We start from the raw sequence: 12,677 nt of genomic DNA, 5'->3' as shown, positions 1-12,677 counted from the left end.
CAGAAAACTATATACAGAGTGTGTGGGGTAACAGTTCGGTAAGTTAACACACGAATAATCCGTTCTACCACCTCAAATTCAAAACGAAACATGATATCACTGAATACCAGCGCGCGCGTATTATTCCCATTCCAATATATCTTAGTGGTGTAGCACATAATCTCGATTTTAAGAATCGTTGTTGTGTTTCTTTTTAACTGAAAAGACATCAGTTAGACAATATTCTAATTTTAAATTTGGGGTTTCATAAGCTCCAAGCCATAATAAACATTAGACCTACTTAAGTCTCTGCAGCTAGTGTACTTAAATTTTATTTATCTGCAAAATTATGTTGTATACTTACAGTTTTGCACAATATATGTTCTCAAAACTACATACACCCTTTAAAAAAAAATACATTTAGCAGTTGTTTAGCATGGGTCTGTGTAATCTGTTCTGAAATGGTTTTATTATAATATACTGTATATCGTTATCGCAAGAGGCTGCAATGTATATCACAATATAGATTTTAGGCCATATCGCCCATCCCTAATTGATAGCCTATAGTAGTTGATAATAACATAGGCCTACCTAATGTTGCCTATGGATGGTAACAGTACAGTAGTAACCTTTTACAGTCTATGAGTAGAACAGCTTTCTCAAGCAGTTTGTGATGCATTTTGGAAACAGGAGATGAGCCCCTGGTCTAATGCGCCACCTGGCTTGAGAAACCCGTTCTCAAAGACTTACTTTTATAGTCATTATTTGGGTAGCACACATATTCTGAATGCCTTCGGCAGAATTCAAATGAGCCATTTAATCTAGATTAATTTCAAAATTAATCTAGATTAATCTAGATTAAAAAAATTAATCTATGCCCACCTCTAATATATATATATATATACACTCCAGGAGCAGGAGGCAATTGAGGCTCATAAGATCAGGAACGAGGAGCTTCAACTAAACAAGGTGACCAACATCACCATGCCATCCATCTCATTCAAGTACAAGAACACTGATCTTAAATGCTCGAGGTTTAATAAGTCAGATTTACTCTACAGTGTTTGAAACGCTGCACTGTATTAAAATCTTCTAAATATTGCTTCCTTCTTTCACAGGACGCATTCGTGGAGTTCTTAAATGGACCTCAACTTTTCGACAGCATGTTTGCTGAGGATCCTGATGCAGAGAAACTGGCTCTCCTCCCCAGTTTCCTCCCCCATGGAGACATATCCTTGTTATGAATAGCAAAATATACAAATCAAAAACGAGACAACCAGTTGAACACATCAAAATGCTCACAAATTAAATTCTGTGGAAAATGCAACACATTTTGGAAATGTGTAGCATGGAATGCAACAGATCGCAGACGCCGATCTTCTTGAAGCTCACATCACTTCCTGCCATGAACAGGCTGAGCAGTTCACTGAAACTCTCATGAGTATTGAACTGCCACTGGTGGACCAACTGGAGGTCAGAATAAAAATACCTATATTGTTAATGTAATATTAATTATGGAGCAAATCACCTAAACGAATGGAAGTTTCACAAATATGCTTTTTTTGTTTTGTTTTTAAAGGACATCTTCAAAGACATAAAGAGGGACATCTCAGACATGTTTGAAGGGTTCATTCAATATGTGCCAGGGATATATCCTTTATCCAACAAAGCAAATCAAAAATACTTTTATTTTATGGGTAAGGCTTCTTTAACTCTCACACACATTCGCACTGTGTCGAGACCTGGAGAACCGGTACCATGAACAACAGCTTGGGATTGCCTTGGCAAAACACTGGAGAAGGTGGTCATGGCGTATGTATGACACGCCAATTCGTATGCCATTTTGACGTGCTATCAAGACGCATAATCGGCCTCCATTGACTTGCATAACCTCGCGATTGCGTGTTAATTTACGCCAAGTTCTCCTGGAAAAAAAACTTATGTTCGGTTTTTTTCCGACCCTCTGCGGAAACCTACGAAGTGCTTTCAGAGCGCAGTCACGTGACTATCACAGAGACTGGAGGGCAAAGCATGTGAGTTTTCATCTTTTACAACCCACAAGTGTTAAGATTACCTCCGAAAAGAGAAAAAACAAAGATATATATATACAAACTGCAAGTCTTAGGCACATTTGACCCATATACAGCACCCACTGCGTTGTTTTAGCTAATCATTAAACGCTAGCTAGCTACGCTGCTCATCCGATCATAACATGATAGACTATAATAACTTTCATCACTGCTCATTTCATAAAGGCCGCCGCAAGAAAACGTGTCTTTGTTTACATTGTATAATGTGCTGTTGGATTGCTTATTTTGCAATTCTGTCTGCCATCATCGGACTTACAAATCGCATTTACAAATTTTACATTTTATTTTACATTAGTTATTTCATACGAAGATAAAAGTTTGCGCTATATAACCCAGTACAACATAAAAAACACATATATTTTTATGTACCTTCTGGTATTCACACTTGCTGTTTTATATTTGTTAATCACCTTATGTTTAAAGGTTTTTTTTTTTTTTTTTTTTTGGTCGAATGTAGACTTTGAACCCAGCCTAAAATAACCCAATATATCCTGTGAATTTGCGGTCTGTGTTCAAGTGGTTTGTGTAATTTACATTGATGTGCCATCAACATGTTTTAAAGTTTTTAAAAATGAATATTAAATGAATAAGTTACATATACAAACGTGCCATGATGAAGTTGGTGAATTGTTAATGCCCCCCTTTACACTTTTTAACATCTTCATCAACTTGTCATGTATAGTATGTCAAATTATGACCATTATCATTTAAATGAAATTGCCTTTCTTCCATGTTTAGTGTTCACTCCAGTATATCATCATCTGAACAGGTGTAGCCTACTACACAAGGGCTAAGGTGTATTTAGTATCTGTGACCAGGGGTGGTGGTGGCGCAATGGATAAGACACATGCCTTTGGTGTGAGAGACCCGGGTTCGAATCCACTGTGAGACACCAATGTGTCCCTGAGCAAGACACTTAACCCCTAGTTGCTCCAGAGGCGTGCGACCTCTGACATATATAGCAATTGTAAGTCGCTTTGTATAAAAGCGTCAGCTAAATGAATAAATGTAAAATGTAAAAATGACCATTTTTTTGTCTAATTCAACCTTCCTTTACTTTGCAGCATTCCAATCTCCTTCAACTCCCAATCACACCTACCTCATCCAACCCTACAGTCGTCCTCTTTAAAAGCGTGACCAACGGCTCTTTTAAGAGCCATTCTTCTCTCTTCTTTTTTTTTTACTCTGTTCCATTCTCAACCTCTCCCAACGTCTTCAGTTTCTCTTTTCCCAAATTTTGTCCTCACTCTCTTACCCTCCGTCACCTCTCTCTCCCTCGTGTTTTCTCTCTCTTTCTCTCTCTGACACACCCACACACACACACACACACACACACACACACACAGTCTGTATCTGTCTGTCACTCTGTCTGTTGGTCTGTCTATATAAATGGCAGGCCACTGTAATAAAGAGCTTTTGGAAGCTGCAATGGTCCTTGGGGACATCTATATTGAAAGTGCAGCAGGTGCAGCTACTTCGTACTCTACCCAGACCCCTACTGAGCCACCTGCAGTACGGCCTTGCTTGCGTGGCCACAAGCGAAATGCTAAGGGGAAACCTCTATTCATAGATCAAGAAGGTTTGTTAGCTATTTTGGCATGAAGTTGGTTATATTTAATGTTAAGGAGCCTCCGTGGATGTAAAATGTATGTACTGCCAGTGATTGCTTGTCTCGCTAACACCAGACGGCATTTCAATTCACATTTTCAATTGAGAATGGTATTGTGTATTGTATTGAAGTAATGTGATTGTATCCTGTGATTTTGGTGACATTGCTATCCTTTCCAGTGATTCCATATTTCTCTGTGTTGCAGCTGGTGTAGTTCCAATGGACTCTGGGAATATAGTTGCAGGTAAAATGCCATTCAGTATTCCACTATCCAGTATTTCATTTACTGATGCATTGATTTAAATATTTTGTCACAATTGTTTACTGTTTTAGATTCCCTGGCAGCATTACAAGATATCCTCTCTGGGCTGCCAGAGCGTGCCATGTCTCCCCAGGAGGATCCAGAAGGAAAGTGGGCTCTCCGCCAGACTGTAACACATGAGAGGTGGGACACGGCCCGGCCAAATCTGATTGAGGCTGTATTGTCTGCTGCCAATGTCCAGAAGACCTGTGGTCACTGCAGTGAGGAGGCTGTGATACGCTGCCTCGACTGTTTTCCACGGCATCTCTTTTGTGAGAAATGTGATGTTCAGGGTTCGTACGGTCATGAAAAACCTGGAAAAGTCATGGAATTTTAAAATGGCAATTTCCAGGCCTGGAAAAGTTTTGGAAAATGAATAAACTCAGAAAGTTTTGGAAAAGTCATGGAAATTTGTTTTTCAAAATATCCGTGTACTTGAATTTGTTTAATTAATAATATTGGTGAAACAAATTGCAATACTTTTTTCGTTAGAGTGATCAGTCGAATCACGTGACTCACTTGCGGCGGATTTTGATTGTAGGCCTCCAGAAAACTAGATGGGCCAAAAGAAATGGGTTCCCCTTCATGTCCGTTTCAGCGCTTTTCTGCGGCACTGAGGACAGCGACTAAGTAGCAATACCTGTGTGGCTCTTGTGTCGCTGTCCTCAGCTCAGTGCTTCAAATGAAAATAAGCTGCTTTGCGTTTTCATATTAGCTATAGGCTAGCTACCGTCTGTATGCGCCTTTCCATTACAGATTTGAGCAAAACTTTTTTTTCTTCTAAATATCGATAAATAACTATTGCAAAATGACGGTGTTTCCATTAACCGATGTTAAGCAACTAAAACTTATTTTTTTCCTCTCGCGATCAGTCATTCCAAAAATCATGGCAACGGATGACGTTAGTAGGTTTATATCTCAGCCACCGCCCTACAAATTATTATTATTAATGGAAGGAGACGTGTCTTATCCAAGCATTAATGTCAGGGAAAGACCCTTATGCGAACGGCACATATATAGGCTAAGTTTCTTCATGTTTCTCCCTTGATTGTGATGACTTTTTGCCTCTTTGTTAAACATTTAAAATATATACAAATTAATATGGATGATTTTTTCTTTAAAAAAAATTATTTTGTCTTTTATTTTCCGTGTTGGCATTTATGAGGAAAAAACAATGTTACGTGACCGTTCTCCATTACGGTAATGAGTGCTCTGAATGCGGCACTAAAAGACTTTAAAACTTACACAGAGACCTCAAACAGAAAGCACAAAGCCTTTTTCAAAAAAATTCGTTTTGTAGTAATTGTATCTTGATTTTAAAATATGTTTCATTAACCAATTGCTTAATAAATAAAAAGTAAATAGCAGAAAATATATAATCACGACACAGTGGCGCCGGAGTGAACTGGAGCTTAAGCTATCATCCATGAACCGAAACTCAGCGTAAAAGGTAGCCTACTCGCCTCACAGACCTAAACAAAACTGAAATAGGCCTATATCTATTATCTACAGAAATCTCTACTTTTAAACAGAACCATTCAAAACAAAATAAAACGATGTAGCCTAATCCGTATGAAATGTGCATTTCTCTCCGGCGTGTTCGACTAATCGACTAATCAGAAGATCAGTCAACTTCGTCTTTGCAGTCGACACAGAAAACACTTGTTTATTAATAAACAATTAAAATTGAGAGAGAGAGAGAATATATGATTAGTTTGACTCATTTTGAGGACTTATAATGATGATCTGTTAAGATAGAACGTTCACCGAATTCTGATTAGTCGAGAGGATTTATCCGTTTAGGCTAAAAATAGGGTCGGCGCTTCTCGGTTTGGAAAGAAACTGCATCTTGCAGTGGCCTACATTTTAAACAAGGAAATATAGCGATTTGGCATGAAACGTTGATGGAGCAGTGAATAGGGACAATCTCGTTTTTTTTAATGGCGTTTATCGCGTTTTGGAAAAGAGCTCTTCAAGCACATTTTTATGGAAGCTTGTTTCCGCCACAGAATAAAACATTTTAAAAGATAATTGCGACTTTTTATCTCACAATTCTGACTTTTTTCTCAGAATTGCGAGATATGAAGTCAGAATTGTGAGAAATAAAGTCGCAATTCTGAGAAATAAAGTCGCAATTGCGAGATATAAAGTCGCAATTCTGAGAAATAAAGTCGCTTTTGCGAGATATAAAGTCGCAATTTCGGGATATAAAGTCACAATTCTGAGAAATAAAGTCGCAATTGGGAGATATAAAGTCAGAATTGCACGATATAAAGTCGCAATTGCGTGTTATAAAGTCAGAATTGTGAGATATAAACTATTCTGTGGTAAAAAAAAAAAAAAAGGGTTAGGGTTTTTTCCCTTAGAATTGGACTTTATATCTCACAATTGTGACTTTATATCTCGCAATTCTGACTTTATAACACGCAATTGTGACTTTATTTCACGCAATTCTGACTTTATATCTCGCAATTCTGAGAAATAAAGTCAGAATTGCGAGATGTAAACTCGCAATTGTGAGATAAAAAGTCGCTATTATTATTTATTTATTATTCAGTGGCGGAAACAAGCTTCCATACCCGCCCGCAAGGAGTTCATTATCCTATGGATTTACGTTAATAAATGTCTAAGGAGTTGTCAGGGTTTGACATTATTTGTGTTACTGTGCCAGCATATTTGAATAAATATTTATTTTGTATTAAAACATTGCTTGTTCATTTATTTTATTCAAGATATGGGGTGGTAAATTTGAACATGGATTTTTATACTTATTTTACATGTATACACAGACATTTTATGGAACATTATGTCATGAATATTTACCTTTAAGTCATGGAAAAGTCATGGAAAAGTCATGGAAATTTAATGGTAAAAATGTGTACGAACCCTGGATGTTTCTCAGCACCGGCAGCATGTTCTGCACAACAGAGACTATTTAGTGGAGGGTTTTCACCAACCCATTTCTCCAACTGTAATAGTGCAGAAAAGAAGCAATGGGACGTATTGTCTTATTTCAGAGGGTATGAGCATATATATTATAGTTTATATGAGCATATATATTTGTAACAATACAATTTGTGTTGATATACATGGTGTTCTCTTTCCATTCGCTACAGCCCGGCTTCTCCCACTTGCATTGCCGACAGCCGTGTGCTCTTGCAGCAGAGCCTCTGTGAAGGTCAGGCCAGGACGACCTGTCACTCTTGTCACAATGAATGGTATGTGTCTGTGTAACAAGGTCTAGCCATTTCAAAGCTTGCTTTCTCAAACAAAGATGTTTTATGGAAATCTACATATCAATCACCCATTTTATTATAGGACGATTTGATCTCATGCTCCCAGAAGTAAATTGTCAGAGCTGTGGCAGTGACTGGACACCTGATGTCAAGGACCTTGTGTGGAGTGGCTTGTGGCCCGCATCCACTATTAAGTTCCAGACAGTCTATCATGTAAATGTTTTCAAAACGTATGAACAGATGAAGTTGGATGCACCGAGTATGTCTCGTCATGCATTTGTGAAGATGCTAGAGACAAACTCAAAACGTCATGGAAGGGTAAAGTACCAACACTACATTCAGTCTTGCAAACTACTAACTTTTGCTAATGGGAGAGGGAGGGTGTTAGACCTGCTGACTGCAGGGACCTCCTTAGGAATGGCTACTCTCAGTGAGGGCTTCTTTTCTACTTGTACAGTAACGACCTGTTGAAGGAGGAGGTTATAAAGCCTTAATGGAGCACTCACTGTGGAGCTAAATTAGTTATAGGAGTAATCATGCTCAGTTCAGTGTCTCTTCACAAATGCACATTTTTCTTCATTTTGAATACACACTGGCGTCAGTCACCATGCATTTGAGGCCAATATATGATGACATTTTGCCTGTCTTTAGACAGATGGTTTGATATGTGTAATGTCAAAAATGCAACTTTTTTACTCCCTTTGCATCTCTTACAGATTGGTCAAATCTGCCGAGATACATTTCACCTAAGTTTTCGTCAGTATAAATATTCAATATCGGAGCTAGACAAATATTTGAGAAAGGATGACATAATGCAGTGCCCAGCTTGCACTCCAAACATGGTGGCTGTGTCAGCAGGTGGAAATAGGAAGGCTTATCGCTTAACAAATCAAAAAGGTGTGTATAGTCCCATACTGCAAATCAATACATAAAAGTATGACTATGAAAGGGAATATAAAGTTAGAGATATACCCAAACTAAATGTTCTTCTATTCATTGTATTCAACATTATAATTTTTTTCTACAATTGTTTTTCATTTTAGAACTGGTGATAAGTCCTTCTATGAAGGTCTCTTCTTTGCTCCTGACAATGATGTGGCCTCTTTCGTTGAGAAGCTGCAATCAGGCATGAGAGTGGTAAGACTGAATGAAATGTACACATTCACCAGCCAAACTATTATCATATCATGTTTGGCTCACTTTTGTCTTCACTTTTCACTTTAGTCTATATTATTATTACCACAACACACAGGAGCTGCAGGTGTGCCAGCTGCACCTCCTTAATGTCCACCACATCTCAGGTTCTTTTGTCAGTTTGAGATGGCTCAAGCTTTGTAGCATGCCATGTTTTCCTGCTGATAGTACCCATTTAATGTTTGGGTACATAGGGGTCATGAAGTTATGAACAAGGCTCAGGAATTCTAGATATTATCAGAGGGAAAAGTGTGCTGTTAAAGCCACACTAAGTAGAAATTGTATTTTTGTCAAACAGCGACCCCCTAGAGTCGCTGTGGAATACTTGCACTGTCGTAAATATATTAGCCTATATTATAACGTTTTTACATGATTGCAGCTAAATCACAAGTAAATAGTCTATAGTCTAGGCCTACTGTATAATTTAATTTGTGTTGTTTTTATTGGAATGTAAACATTACAAAATGCCAGATAACATCAATTAAGTTAAATGTACGTCGCATTATTTCATAACATTGGCCGTTATGATGTCATTAGACATGATTATTGCAATTTATCATAATAGTTTGCAAATTGTGCTCGTTTACACTATACAACCTCTACGTTAGGCTTATTTATGTCCTGATAATTATGTGAGATATTGAAAGCTGTTCTCATGATAATCGCAGGAATCAACGTCAACAGCGTCGTCTGATATCCCTCAGGACTACGTGATAAATACACCTCAGTCACAACACCTGAGTTCAGCTGGCAAACTAATTCGTGAGGCATAGCTATCTATATTTTGGTTCCGAATTGTTTTAAAAAGTCAATCATAATTCCTGTGCCTAAGAAAACAACTGTCACCTGTATGAATGATTTTAGACCTGTAGCCTTGACTTCTGTGATTATGAAGTGCTTTGAACTGCTCGTGAAATCATATATTAACAACTGCATTCCTGTCTTCACTGATCCACTACAATTTGCATATAGATCAAATAGAGCTGTGGACGATGCTGTATCTTTGGTTTTACATACTGCGCTTCAACATCTAGAGGGTAGGGATACGTATGTCAGGATGCTGTTTGTTGATTATAGCAGTGCCTTCAATACCATCAGACCTTCCATTTTAATATCTAAGCTGTTAGACCTGGGCCTCTGTACTTCCATCTGCAGGTGGATACAGGATTTTCTAACAGGTCGTCCCCAGACAGTTAGAGTAGGCACTACATACTCAGCACCTATAGTGTTAAATACCGGATCACCTCAAGGTTGCTGTCTTAGTCCTCTATTATATAGTCTGTATACCTATGACTGTATTGCAAAATATCCCACAAATAGTATTGTGAAATTTGCAGACGATACTACTGTGGTAGGACTTATTGACAGCAACAATGAAACTGCCTATAGGGATGAGGTGAGTAATTTGATCATGTGGTGCCGAAGAAATAATCTGTCCCTGAATGTGGGGAAAACTAAGGAGGTCATCATAGATTTTAGAAGAAATAAATCCACACATACACCTGTCTACATAAATAACTCTGCAGTTGAAATTACTTTTAAGTTTTTAGGCATCCATATTTCAGACTCCCTTTTATGGTCTTTCCATATCACCTGTGCCATTAAAAAGGCACATCAGAGGCTTTACTTCTTGAGGTGTCTCAAGAAATATGGTATGTCACTTAACATTTTAAAAAAAATTTACCGCTGTACAATTGAGAGTATATTAACAGGTAATATTACAGTGTGGTTTGGCAGAGCTACTTCAAGTGAATTGAATCTTCTGACAAAGGTGGTTAAAACTGCATCAAAAATTATTGGGGTTCCACTGGAATCGCTCCAGGACATTTATTGGAAACGGAGCACTGGGAAGGCGTTGGGTATTATACAGGATGTTAGTCATCCGGCACATAGTCTCTTCTCCCAACTCCCATCAGGGAGACGGTTGCAGAGCATCCCAACGCGTACATCACGTTTTAGGGACAGTTTTTACCCACAGGTTGTAAGGCTACTGAACGATAGTGCAAGAGGAAGGAGGGTTGAGGTTTGAGCTGATGTTTTAAATTTAATTTAAATGTTATATTACCTTATTTATTTATTGGTGCTGAGAGAGTGCTAAGGCACATTGTATTTCATTGCTGTGGTACTCTGTACGAATATGCATATGACAATAAACTTGAACTGAACTGATTTATCAAAACGATTCCATTTACACCTGGTCACATAAATGTATTTTTGCGAAACGGATTTAAATTCGATCTTCAATTCTCGCGCTATAGGCAGATTTAATGGAGTGCACGTCACCGCAATAAGAGAGAGCAGTAAGCCTGGTAAGATAATTTCGTTTCTTTACTTTTAATGATGAAGATTGTGTGTTAAGCGTCTGCGACTTACTTTCACTTTGATTAGCGATAGTTTGCACGTTGGCTTGATGCAGTTGCTCATCTGCGGTGATGTGTGTTCCAGCCATTGACTGTAAAAAAAATAGGTTCCAGCGCGTCGTCATATCTGGATATAACATATAACCTATAACACGCTCTCACAAATGTTTTTTTTTTTTTTTTTTTTTTGCTTTTTTTTTTGCATTTTTGGGAGGAGTACAATTTACATATGTGGTTTCAACAACCATATGCATTTACACTTGTCCAGTTTCGTCTGGAATGCGTCTCAGATCTCCTCCTGAAGTGGTTTGAGGGATCGACGGATTCAAATCCGTCTCAAATGCGTTTCGGAGGGCATTTAAACCTGGACTTTTCACGATCGGATAGCTATCCGATCTGAGAAAACGCATGAAGTGGCCAGGTGTAAACAACCCCCATGACAAAAACATACGCACGAAAGCCGAAAACAAACGCTGGTTGGCCTCTCACGTCCAAATTTGACGAAGTGGTGGGGGAAGTGACGTATGCCGTAAAGCAGTCGAATTTTGTAGTTCTTTTTGTGCTCTGGTTACTACCCAAACCCCGAAGTTACATAGTGCCAGTAAAAGCGATACAGACCCTGTCAGGCTATGGCAGACGTGTCATTCAACCTATTGTAAGTCGATGTACCATCACAAGGATCTTGAAAATATATTATGAAGGTTGAAAATTACATAGTGTTGCTTTAAAACATTCTCACGCCACCATCAGCAGCCTAAACATTGATTTAAAGCATTATGTATTCAGGCTTTCTTGCTAGTTATGTACAATTATGATTGTACTTCTTGAATTTTACTCCAGAAAGCCAATTCTGTCCAAAGTCAATTACACTAACTTTCTTCTCCTTTCTAATGTTCAGTTTTAACTTCAACAAATGCAGACAAAATGCACTAAGTAGATAGCATGTGAGGATATTTGCAATAACGAACATGTCAATAGGTGTAATATTTTGTCTATTAAATGTATGTCTGCATATATTGCAAGATGTCTGTTTCCTTTGTTTGTGTAATTGTGTTTTAGACACCTGGAAGAGCCACCTGTGGCAACTCAACATGGGTAGCAGCAAAAAAAAAAAAGCTAGTGATCGCCTAGATGAGGAAGGCATGGAGATCGCTGTGTGCCGGCATGGCTTTTTCTTGAGGGGACTCAATATGTACCGTGGCGAAGTATTCGCCTACCCACTTTATCTACAGCAGGACCTGGCAAGCTGCCATAGTGTCAATTTTTTTTGCACTGATCAGATGTGTAGATACTGGCCCTATCTGCAGCGGGTGGCGGGCCAGTTTAGGGAGTTTGGGCGGCTCCTCAACATGAAGCCGCTACTTTCGCTGCTCCACGCCAAAGCCCACTCTGCAAAGTGTGAAGCAACACCCAAACTGGAGCGGGTAATACCCTTGGTGAAGAGGTACAATGGTCTTTGATATATACTGCATGTGTAATGAATCAAATAATACTAATGGATACAATAGGTTTTGAGTTTATACCAGTGTTGCGCTCTTTCAATTTTCATAGGTGGAACAAGTAAATAGCTTCCTCTCCAAGGTGGCTTTGACTACCAAGTACATGACAAAAGCTGGTAAGTATTATCGTGTAGAACATGAAAAAATGAACAGTGGAACCCTCCATCTGTACACCCAATATCTGCTGTTTCAGTAGCTTACACTTGATCACAGCCCAAAAAACATCACACAATCAGTTCACTATTCTCCATGGTTTCATTATTCACAGTCCTACAGACCATCACCCACAGGTAGCCTACTAGGGATCTACTGTACACAAGTTTGGCCAAACCATAGCTGTACCTCATATCCAAGAAATAGCATTGTAATTAGTATTAGTTGTTGTGTAAATATGTGTATGAATTGCTTT

General features: G+C 38.5%; 1 protein-coding gene and 1 long non-coding RNA gene across 2 annotated transcripts; both read left to right on the top strand.

Annotated features, from left to right (window-relative positions):
- Positions 1–1,024: 1,024 nt before the first annotated feature.
- Positions 1,025–4,316, top strand: LOC309492094 (uncharacterized protein; the record flags this gene model as incomplete). The annotated part of the gene is made up of 5 exons (XM_082191101.1): positions 1,025–1,452; positions 1,559–1,791; positions 3,134–3,648; positions 3,884–3,922; positions 4,012–4,316. The coding sequence occupies exons 3-5, from the start codon at positions 3,459–3,461 to the stop codon at positions 4,314–4,316; spliced, it is 534 nt and encodes a 177-aa protein (XP_082047227.1). The 5' UTR covers positions 1,025–1,452; positions 1,559–1,791; positions 3,134–3,458.
- A 2,987-nt stretch (positions 4,317–7,303) lies between these two features.
- Positions 7,304–12,529, top strand: LOC309492095. Its single transcript, XR_014203433.1, has 5 exons — positions 7,304–7,533; positions 7,932–8,112; positions 8,259–8,352; positions 11,829–12,213; positions 12,321–12,529. It is a non-coding gene; the product is annotated as an uncharacterized lncRNA (long non-coding RNA).
- The last annotated feature ends 148 nt before the right edge of the window (positions 12,530–12,677 follow it).

Source organism: Leuciscus leuciscus, assembly GCF_965113295.1.
Source record: "Leuciscus leuciscus genome assembly, contig: HAP1_SCAFFOLD_962, whole genome shotgun sequence".
Lineage (NCBI taxonomy): Eukaryota > Metazoa > Chordata > Actinopteri > Cypriniformes > Leuciscidae > Leuciscus > Leuciscus leuciscus.
This window is presented reverse-complemented; position numbering and strand designations above follow the sequence as displayed.